Source organism: Nerophis ophidion, linkage group LG14 (genome assembly GCF_033978795.1).
Source record: "Nerophis ophidion isolate RoL-2023_Sa linkage group LG14, RoL_Noph_v1.0, whole genome shotgun sequence".
NCBI lineage: Eukaryota > Metazoa > Chordata > Actinopteri > Syngnathiformes > Syngnathidae > Nerophis > Nerophis ophidion.
In genome coordinates this window covers 54,892,298-54,908,215 of record NC_084624.1, presented here as the reverse complement: position 1 = coordinate 54,908,215, position 15,918 = coordinate 54,892,298, and the positions used below count along the sequence as shown (strand labels likewise).

At 43.0% G+C, this 15,918-nt stretch overlaps 2 protein-coding genes across 2 annotated transcripts in view; one reads left to right on the top strand and one right to left on the bottom strand.

Moving 5' to 3' along the window:
• The window catches only part of si:ch211-106h4.4 (MAM and LDL-receptor class A domain-containing protein 1), a 208,028-nt gene that overhangs the window by 32,702 nt on the left and 159,408 nt on the right, over positions 1–15,918 (top strand). The window lies entirely within an intron of this gene.
• The window catches only part of mrc1b (mannose receptor, C type 1b), a 49,349-nt gene that overhangs the window by 15,720 nt on the left and 17,711 nt on the right, over positions 1–15,918 (bottom strand). Inside the window, exons 8-16 of the mRNA XM_061921076.1 lie at positions 14,080–14,231; positions 13,872–13,985; positions 13,687–13,802; positions 9,647–9,795; positions 9,373–9,572; positions 2,196–2,311; positions 966–1,038; positions 147–300; positions 50–88 (exon numbers count right to left, since the gene is read on the bottom strand). Of these exons, the coding sequence (XP_061777060.1) occupies positions 50–88; positions 147–300; positions 966–1,038; positions 2,196–2,311; positions 9,373–9,572; positions 9,647–9,795; positions 13,687–13,802; positions 13,872–13,985; positions 14,080–14,231 (1,113 nt within the window). The remainder of the gene's footprint in view (positions 1–49; positions 89–146; positions 301–965; positions 1,039–2,195; positions 2,312–9,372; positions 9,573–9,646; positions 9,796–13,686; positions 13,803–13,871; positions 13,986–14,079; positions 14,232–15,918) is intronic.

Here is a 15,918-nt window from a genome sequence, read left to right as displayed (position 1 = left end):
AGACACTCAAGATTTCGGGCTATATAAGTAAACATAGACTGATACTGACCTGGTGCAGTATCGTTGGGAGGTGGCTTCGGATTGACTCCTGTAATTAGAAAAAAGGTAAACGAGCAAATAGTTGCAGCCTTAATCAATAATCTCACCTGCGCGGATCTGACAGAGCCAGTCGTTGTAACTCTCGCAGTGCACATCATTCCAGGACCCGCTGTCATCGTTTCGATGAAGTCGGAATTCAGCACACGATTCAAAATTTTGAAAATTGTTTGGCTCTCCTTCCTGCCAGTGTTGGAAGTTTACCTGGATGGAAAAAATACATGGGAATTGAATGAATGAATACAGTTGAAATGTCCTAGTTTATTCAGTGGAAATTTAGCCTCCTGCAAATATATGCCTTTTTTATTGGTATTTTTTTTTTAACGTAATTGTAATTATTTTGTTTTCCTTTTATTTTAATGTTTTAAAAAAATGTATATCTGCCTCAAAAGATCGTCAACTTTACTTCTGTTTTGCCGTCTTTTTGTGATGCCACCATAACATGCTAATGACAGCATGAATAAAAAGTGTGATGCCAACTTAGAATTGTCCTAAAACCAATTGTTTGGTACTAGTACCTGTACTAAAATTATTTCGATATTTTAGATGGATAGATAGATAGATAGTACTTTATTGATTCCTTCAGGAGAGTTCCCTCAGGAAAATTAAAATTTCAGCAGCAGTGTACAGAGTTGAGATCAATTTAAATTAAAGTAAATAATGGGGGTTTAAATGGAAACAAAATAGAGAAATATTACAATAAGAATAAAAATTAAAAAGCAACAATGGGTCTAAAAATATGACAGTAAAATAAGAATATAACAAGAGAAAGTAGGCAGTAGTGACCATGTCATGAAAACGGTACTTACGGGTACTTTTATAAAAATATAATAAAAATTAAAACAAATTAAACAAAATATTTTCCTCACCGGGGATCCATCGCTCCACACATAGCCAGTGCTTGGGTCAGCTATATGGAGTCCAATCCAGGCCTTCCCATGTCTGTGACAAGTCACATCAAACATCAAACAAAAAGTTAATCAGGACACCGTCGAAGTAGGGACTAACAATACTGACAAAATTATTTCCATACTTTTCGGTACTTTTTCAAAAAAAGGGGACCACAAAAAATTTTCATTTTTGGCTTTATTTTAACATAAAATCTTATGGTACATTGAATATATGTTTATTATTGCAAGTTTGTCCTTAAGAAAATAGTGAACATACTAGACAACTTGTCTTTTAGTAGTAAGTAAACAAACAGACTCCTAATTTTGGCAACATTATTAGGGACAAGTGGTAGAAAATGAATAATCAATCTACTTGTTCATTTACTGTTAATATCTGCTCACTTTCTGTTTTAACATGTTCTACCTACACTTCTGTTAAAATATAATAATCACTTATTCTTCTCTTCTTTGATACTTTACATTAGTTTTGGATGATACCACAAATTTGGGTATCAATCCGATACCAAGTCGTTAGAGGATCATACATTGGTTATATTCAAAGTCCTCATGTATCCAGGGATGTATTTATTTATAAAGACAATATACATTTTTTTTAAAACAAAAGAAGATGTTGTGATGCCAAAAAATATTTATATAATCATAGTAGTATCGATTAGCAACTTGGTATCATTACAGTGGATGTCAGGTGTAGATCCACCAATGGCGTTTGTTTACATTTTGAAGCAGGCGAGCTACGGTGTGTAGTGAAGCATGTTTAGCTATTCCCCATCCTGCAGTGATAATGATACTTGTAAGAAACTCACTTTATTTATCGCCATGGACGCAAGGATTAGTGATTTAGGAGTAGCTAAAACTAAACTAGCTAAACTTTAGCCGCTAGCTAGCTAGCCATGTCTTAAAGCACCTCTTCCGAACTTCACCTTTATCGTCAGTTTTTTAAGCCAAAATGGGTTCGTTCTCCCTTTTTTTGTCAACACCCTGTGTCTGCTTGCAAGTACTCTGTGTGTGTGCGCTGCCGAACATGCTCCTCTGCTCATAAACCAGCAATGACATGACAATGGCGCAGGGAGGAGATGACCGGTACTTTTCAGAGGAGGTATAGTACCCAATATGATTCATTGGTATCGCGGTACTATACTAATAGCGGTATAGAGTACAACCCTAGTCTGCTATTTAAAGTTGTCTTACCGTCCTACAAAGAGCTCAGCGCTATTGTGGATGCTGAGAAGATCTCCTCCAATGGCCCTGCAGTAATCTCGGGCCTCAAACCAAGTCTTCTCTCCGTCACGGGGCCCTGTAAAGAACTGCAGAGCAAGACCTTGCTGATTATAGGAGTCCGTATAGCAGAGAGCACCGGCTCAGCTGTGAATGTGTAATCGGCCTGAGAAGGGAGATGTTTTAGTTATACAAGTAAATACAAAGGTTCACCCCAGACAGAAAGCCCACATTGTTTGAGGAGCAAAAGTCACCAATCATTCCTTAACATTAACAAATTACACTGAATTAGTCCCAGAAACTCTATAAAACACACATTTCAGCAGAAATACACACAGATTAAAGGCCTACTGAAATGAGATGTTCTTATTTAAACGGGGATAGCAGCTCCATTCTATGTGTCATACTTCATCATTTCGCCATATTGCCATATTTTTGCTGAAAGGATTTAGTAGAGAACATCCACGATAAAGTTCGCAACTTTGGGTTGCTAATAAAGAAGCCTTGCCTGTACCGGAAGTAGCAGACGATGTGTGCGTGACGTCACGGGTTGTGGAGCTCCTCACATCTGAACATTGTTTACAATCATGGCCACCAGCAGCAAGAGCTATTCGAACCGGGAAGGCGACAATTTCCCCAGTAATTTGAGCGAGGATGAAAGATTTGTGGATGAGGAAATTTAGAGTGAAGGACTACAATAAAAAAAAAAGTAAAAAAAAAAAAAAGCGATTCAGATGTTATTAGACACATTTACTAGGATCATTCTGGAAAATCCCTTATCTGCCTATTGTGTTGCTAGTGTTTTAATGAGATCAAATAGTACCTGATAATCAGAGGGGTGTGGCCACGGGTGTCTTGACGCCAGTCTCTGAGGGAATTAGTCACGGCAGCTGCAGCACGACAGAAGCTCCGCTGATCTCCGGTAAGAGCCGACCTATTACCACAATTCTCTCACCGAAAACTGCCGGTTGACATGTAGTCGGGATCCATGTTCGCTTGACCGCTCTGATCCATAGTAAAGCTTCACCTTCGGGAATTTTAAACAAGTAAACACCGTGGGTTTGTGTGGCTAAAGGCTAAAAGCTTCCCACCTCCATCTTCCTACTTTGATGTCTCCATTATTAATTGAACAAATTGCAAAAGATTCCGCAACACAGATGTCCAGAATACTGTGGAATTATGCAATGAAAAGAGACGACTTTTAGCCGCGAGTTGTGCTGCGCTAATATTTCCTGACAGTCCATGACGTCACGCGCACACGTCATCATTCCGTGACGTTTTTAACAAGAAACTCCACTATGGACTGGACCCGCACACTATTATGTTAGATCCACTATGGACTGGACTCTCACACTATTATGTTAGATCCACTATGGACTGGACTGTCACTATTATGTTAGATCCACTATGGACTGGACTCTCACACTATTATGTTAGATCCACTATGGACTGGACTCTCACTGTTATGTTAGATCCACTATGGACTGGACTCTCACTATTATGTTAGATCCACTATGGACTGGACTCTCACACTATTATGTTAGATCCACTATGGACTGGACTCTCACTGTTATGTTAGATCCACTATGGACTGGACTCTCACTATTATGTTAGATCCACTATGGACTGGACTCTCACTATTATGTTTGATGCACTTTGGACTGGACTCTCACACTATTATGTTAGATCCACTATGGACTGGACTCTCACACTATTATGTTAGATCCACTATGGACTGGACTCTCACTGTTATGTTAGATCCACTATGGACTGGACTCTCACTATTATGTTAGATCCACTATGGACTGGACTCTCACACTATTATGTTAGATCCACTATGGACTGGACTCTCACTGTTATGTTAGATCCACTATGGACTGGACTCTCACAGTATTATGTTAGATCCACTATGGACTGGACTCTCACTATTATGTTAGATCCACTATGGACTGGACTCTCACACTATTATGTTAGATCCACTATGGACTGGACTCTCACTGTTATGTTAGATCCACTATGGACTGGACTCTCACAGTATTATGTTAGATCCACTATGGACTGGACTCGCACAATATTAAGCTAGATCCACTCTGGACTGGACTCTCACACTATTATGTTAGATCCACTATGGACTGGACTCTCACACTATTATGTTAGATCCACTATGGACTGGACTCTCACACTAATTGCAAAAGATTCAGCAACACAGATGTCCAGAATACTGCGTAAATATGCGATTAAAGCAGACTACTTATAGCTGGGATCGGGCTGGAAAATAATGTCCGCTACAATCTGTGACGTCAAACGCACGCCTCATCATACGTGTCATCATACGTGTCATCATACGAGTCATCATACGTGTCATCATACGTGTCATCATACGTGTCATCATACGTGTCATCATACGAGTCATCATACGTGTCATCATACGTGTCATCATACGTGTCATCATACGAGTCATCATACGAGTCATCATAGCGCCACGTTTTCAACACGACACTTGGCGGGAAATTTAAAATTGCAATTTAGTAAACTAAAGCGGCCGTATTGGCATGTGTTGCAATGTTAATATTTCATCATTGATATATAAACTATCAGACTGTGTGGTGGCTAGTAGTGGCTTTCAGTAGGCCTTTAATGATGAACTAATACTTTGTATTTATCCAACACTGATGATACAGCTAGCATTAGCTTTAGCATTAGCTTGGTCATATATAAAGCCTTGTCGACTGAAAAGACACAGATTATGAAAATATACTCTTTCAAAGATAAATTCAAGGGTAAAACTATTTACATTAAAAGAGTTGTACCTGAGAAGGGAGATGTTTTAGTTCTACAGACACAAGTTGGTTCTGCACATGTCTGTGATGACTGCCAGGAAGTCACCTGTCCTCCAGTATAGCTCCTAGCACACTGCACCCCCTGCTGGAGCCACCCAGTATTACAATGTGATGTGAATTATATTTATATAGCGCTTTTCTCAAGTGACTCAACGCGCTTTACATAGTGAAACCCAATATCTAAGTTACATTTAAAGCAGTGTGGGTGGCACTGGGAGCAGGTGGGTCAAGTGTCTTGCCCAAGGACACAACGGCAGTGACTAGGATGGCGGAAGCGGGAATCGAACCTGCAACCCTCATGTTGCTGGCATGGCCACTCTACCAACCGAGCTATACCGCCCCAATGACTCTTATCAAAGGCCTACTGAAAGCCACTACTAGCGACCACACAGTCTGATAGTTTATATATCAATGATGAAATATTAACATTGCAACACATGACAATATTCTGATAGTTTATATATCAATGATGAAATATTAACATTGCAACACATGACAATATTCTGATAGTTTATATATCAATGATGAAATATTAACATTGCAACACATGCCAATATTCTGATAGTTTATATATCAATGATGAAATATTAACATTGCAACACATGACAATATTCTGATAGTTTATATATCAATGATGAAATATTAACATTGCAACACATGCCAATATTCTGATAGTTTATATATCAATGATGAAATATTAACATTGCAACACATGACAATACGGCCGCTTTAGTTTACTAAATTGCAATTTTAAATTTCGCGCGGAAGTATCATGCTAAACGTCGCGGCATGATGACGTGTGCGCGTGACGTCATGGACCGTCAGGAAATATTAGCGCAGCACCATTCACGGCTAAAAGTCGTCTCTTTTCCATCGCATACTTAAACAGTATTCTGGACATCTGTGTTGCTGAATCTTTTGCAATTTGTTCAATTAATAATGGAGACGTCAAAGAAGAAAGATGGAGGTGGGGAAGCTTTTAGCCTTTAGCCACACAAACACAGCTGGTGTTTCCTTGTTTAAAATTCCCAAAGGCGGAGCTTCTGCTATGGATCAGAGCGGTCAAGCGAACATGGATCCCGACTAAATGTCAACCGGCAGTTTTCGGTGAGAAAATTGTGGTAATAAGTTGGCTCTTACCAGTGACATCAGCGGAGCTTCCAGCAGCGTGACTTCCCTCAGAGACACCGGGTCAACACACGTACCCGTGGCCACACCGCTCCGACTTTAGGTACTATTTAATCTCACTAAAACACTAACACAATCGGCAGAAAAGGAATTTTCCAGAATTATCATAGTAAATGTGTCTAATAACATCTGCATTCGCATTTTTTTAACTTTTTTTTTTTTTTCTAGTCCTTCACTCTCAATATCCTTTCATCCTCGCTCAAATTAATGGGAAATTGTCGCTTTCTCGGTCCAAATAGCTCTAGCTGCTGGTGGCCATGATTGTAAACAATTTTCAGATGTGAGGAGCTCCACAACCCGTGACATCACGCGCACATCGTCTGCTACTTCCGGTACAGGCAAAGCTTTTTTATTAGCGACCAAAAGTTTGCGAACATTACCGTCGATGTTCTCTACTAAATCCTTTCAGCAAAAATATGGTGAAATGATGAAGTATGACACATAGAATGGAGCTGCTATCCCCGTTTAAATAAGAACATCTCATTTCAGTAGGCCTTTAAACTGGATTGACAATGACATGATCCGTGGTCCGGATCATGTTTTTTTTTTATGTTCTGTTAGTTTTGGACTCCCTTAGTTCCTGTTTTTGGTGCACCCTTGTTTGTTTTGGTTACCATGGTTATGTATTGTCTCCACTTGTCTCTGATTGGTTGTTTGCCAGCTCACCTGCTGCCCGAGCACTAATCAGGCACTATTTAAGCCTGCCTTTTCTGACCACTCGTCCAGGCGTCATTAGTAGTTTCATGCGATGCCGTAGTTCATGCTGTTTGTTTACTTCATGCCTTGCCAAGTAAGTCTTAGTTATTTCATGCCACAGTTTCATGAGTGCCATTGTTGTTTGCCTGTTATTTTGTAGTTGGATTAATAAATGTGTTCCTACCTGCAAGCATTGTCCGGAATAGTCGGTTTGCATCCCGAGAGAACAAACCTCGCAGTAAGCTGCTAAAACCACCTTGTGACAGACTAACGGATCTATCGGAGGCGTTTGTGTCAGTGAGGGACAGGAGGACACTGGACAAACTGCTGGCCATCATGGACAATCCTGCCCACCCACTCCATTAGACGATGGAGTTCATACTCCAACAGGCGTTCCATTCCAGAACTCCTTCATTCCGCACTCTATCCAGCTGTATAATCACTCGCCATACAGCAATAGATGATGTCTGTCTATTACCTGACCACTTCTTTGTTAGCTACCTCTCTTTGGTTATAATGTCTATTTTCTGCTGGATCTACTCTCGATTTTATGCTGCAGCTGTTATATACTGTAATATTCCATCCATCCATCCATTTTCTACCGCTTATTCCCTTTTGGGGTCGCGGGGGGCGCTGGCGCCTATCTCAGCTACAAACGGGCGGAAGGCGGGGTACACCCTGGACAAGTCGCCACCTCATCGCATGGCCAACACAGATAGACAGACAACATTCACACACTAGGGACCATTTAGTGTTGCCAATCAACCTGTCCCCAGGTGCATGTCTTTGGAGGTGGGAGGAAGCCGGAGTACCCGGAGGGAACCCACGCATTCACGGGGAGAACATGCAAACTCCACACAGAAAGATCCCGAGCCTGGATTTGAACCCAGGACTGCAGGACCTTCGTATTGTGAGGCAGACGCACTAACCCCTCTGCCACCGTGAAGCCTACTGTAATATTGTACATGCTAATTGTTATATATTGTGTATATTATATAAAAATATATCAGTATATATCATTGACTGCTTATATAAAAGGGCAGCATGGAGAAAGAGGGGTTAGTGTGTCTGCCTCACAATACGAAGGTCCTGCAGTCCTGGGTTTGATCCTGCGCTCCAGATCTTTCGGTGTGGAGTTTGCATGTTCTCCCCGTGACTGCGTGGGTTCCCTCCGGGTACTCCGGCTTCCTCCCACCTCCAAAGACATGCACCTGGGGATAGGTTGATTGGCAACACTACATGGTCCCTAGTGTGTAAATCTGAGTGTGAATGTTGTCTGTCTATCTGAGGTGGCCACTTGTCCAGGGTGTACGCCACCTTCCGCCTGAATGCAGCTGAGATAGGCTGCAGGGCCACCCAAAAGCGACAAGCGGTAGAAAAATGGATGGATAGATGTATATGTAATATGTAAATATTACATATTTGTTATATTTTATATTGCTATTACGGTACATTTTAGTCTACTTTATCCTTTGTAACTCAGCTACTGTGTGGAACAGTTTTCCTTGTGGATCATTAAAGTTTGTCCAAGTCTAATGAATGCAATAGGAGGAAACAGGCCTCATGGTTAAGTGGTAGCGGTGCAACGGTACACAAAAATTTCGGTACGGTACATACCTCGGTTTAGAGGTCACGGTTCGGTTCATTTTTGGTACAGTAAGAAAACAAAAAAATATACATTTTTTGGTTATTTATTTACCAAATTTGTAAACAATGGCTTTATCCTTTTAACATTGGGAACAGTATAATAATTCTGCCCACGTTAATCAACATTAAACTGCCTCAAATTGTTGCTCCGATTAAATAAAATGACATTTTCTTCTATGTATAAAAAGTGCAACATTAAACAGTTTCAAGTCAACTCATCATGCTTAATTTATTACAGATTTTTGGAAGCCTGTAGTTGATTTTCATTATGTAAATGTTATACTTTTATCACCCTGCCATTCAAAGCTTTTCTGTCCGTAAAACACACACCCACAAACACCACAAAATGAGCTAACGTTACGCTAAAAGCTAATTAGCCTTCACCTCAAGCCAGAACTGCGAGCGAGCTGGGCTGCAGTTTAAGTTTCTGGAAGGTCAACGGGCTCATAGTGATGTTAGTAGTAGTTAACTGGGAGGTGTTTATTATCATTTGGGGAGAGTACGCTGCCTTTTGCTCACCTGCTAAACACCTATCTGCTCGACGCTGAAACATTTACTACATGCGCTCTGAATACCCACTGCTGATTGGCTGTTACCGCTATATATGTAACCAATCAGATGGTTGTGTGGGTGGGACAATGCTGGGTGCTGAGACAGAGGCAGAAGAAGCAAAGCAGCTTGTTAAGACTTTAGCTTAGAAACTAAGCTAAAGCCGAAACCCCCGTCCCGAAACGGTTCAATACAAATACACGTAGCGTTCCGCCCCTATTAATGGTTACCTTGGAGCACATGTTTCTTGTTCCCACTCGGATCCAGCCATCAACACACTGAGGGGGGACGACAGTGGGCGGCGGGGGCGTTAAGACGGCCCCTTCAGCCAGATGCTTGCAGATGTACTTCTCCTTATTGGTGCAGGGCAGCAGATCCCACAGCCCGGCCAAAGTCCCCGTTGTCATGGCAACGCAGCCTTGTCTACTCCCTTTTAGGAGGAGCACAGTAAGAATGACGGCGTTCCTGTCAACGCATCCACTTGGGAAAAAAGGAAACGCTTACCGGGCATTTCATTGTTCCAGTGCGTAAATCGGACCGCCTGTTCGTTGGTCCACACAAACATTTCATGGTCTTTCTGGTTGGAGAGTCCCAGCCAGAAGTACTTCTCAGGTCTCGCTCCCACCAAGCTGACCAAGAACGCGTTGTCCACCCTGGGAAACAGTCACAACATCATCACCATCTCGTCCACTTGTTGAAAGACCACGTCTTCAGTAATGCGGACGTTGTACCGATCCGTTGTGGTGAAGAAGGAGCTGAGCCGGAAGGCAAAGCTCTCAATTTACCGCTCGATCTACGTTCCCATCCTCACCTATGGTCATGAGCTTTGGGTCATGACAGAAAGGATAAGATCACGGGTACAAGCGGCCCAAATGAGTTTGGGTCTCTCCCTTAGAGATAGGGTGAGAAGCTCTGCCATCCGGGAGGAACTCAAAGTAAAGCCGCTGCTCCTCCACATGGAGAGGAGCCAGATGAGGTGGTTCGGGCATCTGGTCAGGATGCCACCAGAACGCCTCCCTAGGGAGGTGTTTAGGGCACGTCCAACCGGTAGGAGGCCACGGGGAAGACCCAGGACACGTTGGGAAGACTATGTCTCCCGGCTGGCCTGGGAACGCCTCGGGATCCCCCGGGAAGAGCTGGACGAAGTGGCTGGGGAGAGGGAAGTCTGGGTTTCCCTGCTTAGGCTGTTGCCCCCGCGACCCGACCTCGGATAAGCGGAAGATGATGGATGGATGGATGGACATATAAATATACAGGTCTCATGGTTTTGGGATGGATACCAAATTTGGTACACTCAGTCAGACTGTTCCTAAGAACAATTTTCCATGCCAACAAAGCAAGAAGAAGTAGAGTGATACGATACTAGAGACGGGACCTTTGTGAACGAGATGAGTCTTTTGGAATGGCTCTTTCAAATGACGGGTGAGAACCGATTCTGCCGATGAACCTACTTAGTGGCCTAGTGGTTAGAGTGACTGCCCTGAGATCGGTAGGTCGTGAGTAGTTCGATAATGGCTTTTTTTGGCCAATATTTGATATTCCGATATTGTCCAACTCATAATTACAGATTCCGATATCAACCGATACCGATATATACAGTGGTGGATGAACACGTTACCGTATTTTCCGCACTATAAGGCGCACCGGATTATAAGGAGCACCTTCAATGAATGACCTATTTTAAAACTGTGTTCATATATAAGGTGCACCGCATCCTAAGGCGCATAGAGTAGACGCTACAGTAGAGGCTGGGGTTACGTTATGCATCCTTTAGATCATGATGACGCGTGCTCAAAGTCGTCTCTTTTCATCGCGCAATTAAACAGTATTCTGGACATCTGTGTTGCTGAATCTCTTGCAATTTGTTCAATTAATAATGGAGACATCAAAGTAGAAAGATGGAGGTGGGGAGCTTTATCCTTTAGCCACACAAACACAAGGTGTTTCCTTGTTTAAGATTCCCGGAGGTAAAGCTTTACTATGGATCAGAGCGGTCAAGCGAACATGGTTCCCGACCACATGTCAACCGGCAGGTTTCGGTGAGAGAATTGTGGTAATAGGTCGCCTCTTACCGGAGATCAGCTGAGCTTGCACCGTCCATGCAGCTGCCGTCGACTTCCCTCAGAGACTGGCCTCAAGACACCCGTGGACACACCCCTCAAACTATTAGGTACTATTTAACTCACTAAAACACTAGCAACACAATAGAAAGATAAGGGATTTCCCAGAATGATCCTAGTAAATGTGTCTAAAAACATCTGAATCCGTCCCAATGCAATCGCCTTTTTTTTTTTAGACTTAATTTCTTTTATAATTTATTTTTTCTAGTCCTTCGCTATCATTATCATCATCCACAAATCTTTCACTCTCGCTCAAATTAATGGGGAAATTGTCGTTTTCTGGGTCCGAATAGCTCTTGTTGCTGGAGGCTCCCATTAGAAACAATGTGAGGATGTGAGGAGCCCTCACACTTGTGACGTCATCGTCTGTGACTTCCGGTACAGGCAAGGCCTTTTTATTAGCGACCAAAAGTTGCAAACATTATCGTGGATGTTCTCTACTAAATCCTTTTCAGCAAAAATATGGCAATATCGCGAAATGATGAAGTATGACACATAGAATGGAGCTGCTATCCCCGTTTGAATAAGAACATCTCATTTCAGTAGGCCTTTAAGAAACTCGTTCGGTACATCCCCGAACCGAACCGAAACCCCCGTACCAAAACGGTTCAATACAAATACACGTACCGTTACACACCTAGTAACTTGTATTTTTCATGCACTTATTTTTGCTGTATTTGTATCCGGCACAAGTGGAAAGCCGGTCCCTGAAAATAATGCCTACATTAAACCGGTCCGTGGTGCAAAAATGTTTGGGGACCCCTGGGTTATGCTTTAAAGCAGGGGTAGGGAACCTATGGCTCTAGAGCCAGATGTGGCTCTTTTGATGACTGCATCTGGCTCTCAGATAAATCTTAGCTGACATTGCTTAACACGATAAGTAATGAATAATTCCGCTGGAATTCACAGTGCTAAAAATAACGTTCAAAATATAAAACATTCTCATGCATTTAAATGCATCCATCCGTTTCCTACCGCACCTGTTCAAGAAGTCGCATTAATCGCAAGAAGTATTTTATGTCACGATGGGGGGTCGCAGCTTGCTGCGTGGTCGTTCCCCCAGGAAGTCAGACGGGCCACTCGGGACATGGCATTTAGGTAAAAACATGACTTAATTTAAACTAAAAAAAAGATACAAACAAAAATCGCTCACAGCGTAGGCACAACTTGGGCTAAGGAAGAAAGCTAACGCATAAACAGACTATGAACATAAATCAAACCAAACTTACTTGGCATGAAGCATGAAACCATGGCAAGGCATGAAACAAGTCAGCACAGAGCAAGAAAAGATCACATTGACGCCAGGGCGACTGACTGGCAAAGACAAGCTTAAATACTGCCTGTGATTAGTGCTCGGAAGCAGGTGAGCGGGCATTTCTTCCACCAGAGACAGGTGGACGAAACGAGTAATCAAGGAAACCAGACAAGGGAATGGAAAAAAAAACAGGAACTTAAAGAGTCCAAAAGACAAACAGCACATGGCCAAACAAAAACATGATCAACAGACATGACATTTGATTTATTATTGGTTAGCTTCAGAATAACAATGTTATTAAAAAGAATAAGAGATTTATATACTCAAAAAATGTTGGTCTTACTTAAAAATGCACGCATTTAGTTGTATTCAGTGTTAAAAAATATGATATGGCTCTCACGGAAATACATTTTGAAATATTTGGCTTTCGGGCTTCACGGTGGAAGAGGGGTTAGTGCGTCTGCCTCACAATACGAAGGTCCTGCAGTCTTGGGTTCAAATCCAGGCTCGGGATCTTTCTGTGTGGAGTTTGCATGTTCTCCCCGTGAATGCGTGGGTTCCCTCCGGGTACTCCGGCTTCCTCCCACCTCCAAAGACATGCACCTGGGGATAGGCCCCTCCCACCTCCAAAGACATGCACCTGGGGATAGGCCCCTCCCACCTCCAAAGACATGCACCTGGGGATAGGCCCCTCCCACCTCCAAAGACATGCACCTGGGGATAGGCCCCTCCCACCTCCAAAGACATGCACCTGGGGATAGGTTGACTGGCAACACTAAATGGTCCCTAGTGTGTGAATGTTGTCTGTCTATCTGTGTTGGCCCTGTGATGGTGTCGCGACTTGTCCAGGGTGTACCCCGCCTTCCGCCCGATTGTAGCTGAGATAGGCGCCAGCGCCCCCCGCGACCCGTAAAGGGAATAAGCGGTAGAAAATGGATGGATGGATGGAATATTTGGCTTTCATGGCTCTCTCAGCCAAAAAGGTTCCCGACCCCTGCTTTAAAGTCACATCCAACAATTACGACTTTTTACTGTCAACTGAGTTCCGTTTTTTAATGATTCCTGCAGAAAATGTGCCTCGGCATAAAAAAATGTTAAAAAACACTGCCATAAATGTCATCTCTTCACACTATCAGGGCAGCGAGGTGGTAATTAGGAAATAGCCTTACCCGTTAAACACGTCCGCTAAACTGGAGTCCAATGCCTTGCAGTGGTCTTTGGCCTCGTCAAACGTTCTTGTCTCCGTCCCCACAAAGTAACAGTAAGAGCCATGTCTCTTCCACCCCTGGGTCATTGGGAAGCACATAGATTGAAGCCGAACCGAGCTTGCCTGTTGAAAGTAGAGTTGACTCACAGCTTTGCAGCCAACATCCACGTCGATTTCATCCGCTGTGTGCGTGGTGCCGCTACGCTTCATGCAGACGAAGCCGTGCTTTTCATCGCAGGAGCGATCCGCCCAGTTGCCCTTCTGCCAGAGACGTGGAAAAACCAAACAGCTGTTGCATGCTCACATCACACAGAGCTGCAGCATTGCCCCTTCTAGAACGTTGCACACGTTGTACCTCGCCCCTCATGAGAACGCAGTCATCCTGTTCCGAGATAGTGGGCTCGCCGTACTGCCAGCTGGTGAAGGTGACATCCTCAAGGTCACTCCACTCGAACAGGCCCTCCGTCCTCCTGTCGTTGAGGCCGATCCAAAGCTCGTCGGTGGAGCCTGTGGGCATTCCGACATTTGAGCTCATTGACGACACACCTGTGAGGCTCACGGTAGCGATTGTGAGGACTTCCTTTTTCGCTTACGTGCTGGAACATAACCTATGCAGTGATGTACAAACCCCGTTTCCATATGAGTTGGGAAATTGTGTTAGATGTAAATATAAACAGAATACAATGATTTGCAAATCCTTTTCAAGCCATATTCAGTTGAATATGCTACAAAGATAAGATATTTGATGTTCAAACTCATAAACTTTATATTTTTTTGCAAATAATAATTCACTTAGAATTTCATGGCTGCAACACGTGCCAAAGTAGTTGGGAAAGGGCATGTTCACCACTGTGTTACATCACCTTTTCTTTGAACAACACTCAATAAACGTTTAGGAACTGAGGAAACTAATTGTTGAAGCTTTGAAAGTGGAATTCTTTCTTATTCTTGTTTTATGTAGAGCTTCAGTCCTTCAACAGTCCGGGGTCTCCGCTGTCCTATTTTACACTTCATAATGCCCACACATTTTCCATGGGAGACTTGTCTGGACCACATGCGGGGCAGGAAAGTACCCGCACTCTTTTTTTACGAAGCCATGCTGTTCTAACACTTGTCTTGCTGAAATAATGTTGATAACGTTGCTTGGATGAAAACATATGTTGTTCCAAAACCTGTATGGACCTTTCAGCATTAATGGTGCCTTCACAGATGTGTAAGTTACCCATGCCTTGGGCACTAATACACCCCCATACCATCACACATGTGTAAGTTACCCATGTCTTGTTCACTAATACACCCCCATACCATCACACATGTGTAAGTTACCCATGTCTTGTTCACTAATACACCCCCATACCATCACACATGTGTAAGTTACCCATGTCTTGTTCACTAATACACCCCCATACCATCACACATGTGTAAGTTACCCATGTCTTGTTCACTAATACACCCCCATACCATCACACATGTGTAAGTTACCCATGCCTTGGGCACTAATACACCCCCATACCATCACACATGTGTAAGTTACCCATGTCTTGGGCACTAATACACCCCCATACCATCACACATGTGTAAGTTACCCATGTCTTGTTCACTAATACACCCCCATACCATCACACATGTGTAAGTTACCCATGTCTTGTTCACTAATACACCCCCATACCATCACACATGTGTAAGTTACCCATGTCTTGTTCACTAATACACCCCCATACCATCACACATGTGTAAGTTAGTCATGCCTTGGGCACTAATACACCCCCATACCATCACACATGTGTAAGTTACCCATGCCTTGGGCACTAATACACCCCCATACCATCACACATGTGTAAGTTACCCATGTCTTGTTCACTAATACACCCCCATACCATCACACATGTGTAAGTTACCCATGTCTTGTTCACTAATACACCCCCATACCATCACACATGTGTAAGTTACCCATGCCTTGGGCACTAATACACCCCCATACCATCACACATGTGTAAGTTACCCATGCCTTGGGCACTAATACACCCCCATACCATCACACATGTGTAAGTTACCCATGTCTTGTTCACTAATACACCCCCATACCATCACACATGTGTAAGTTACCCATGTCTTGTTCACTAATACACCCCCATACCATCACACATGTGTAAGTTACCCATGTCTTGTTCACTAATACACCCCCATACCATCA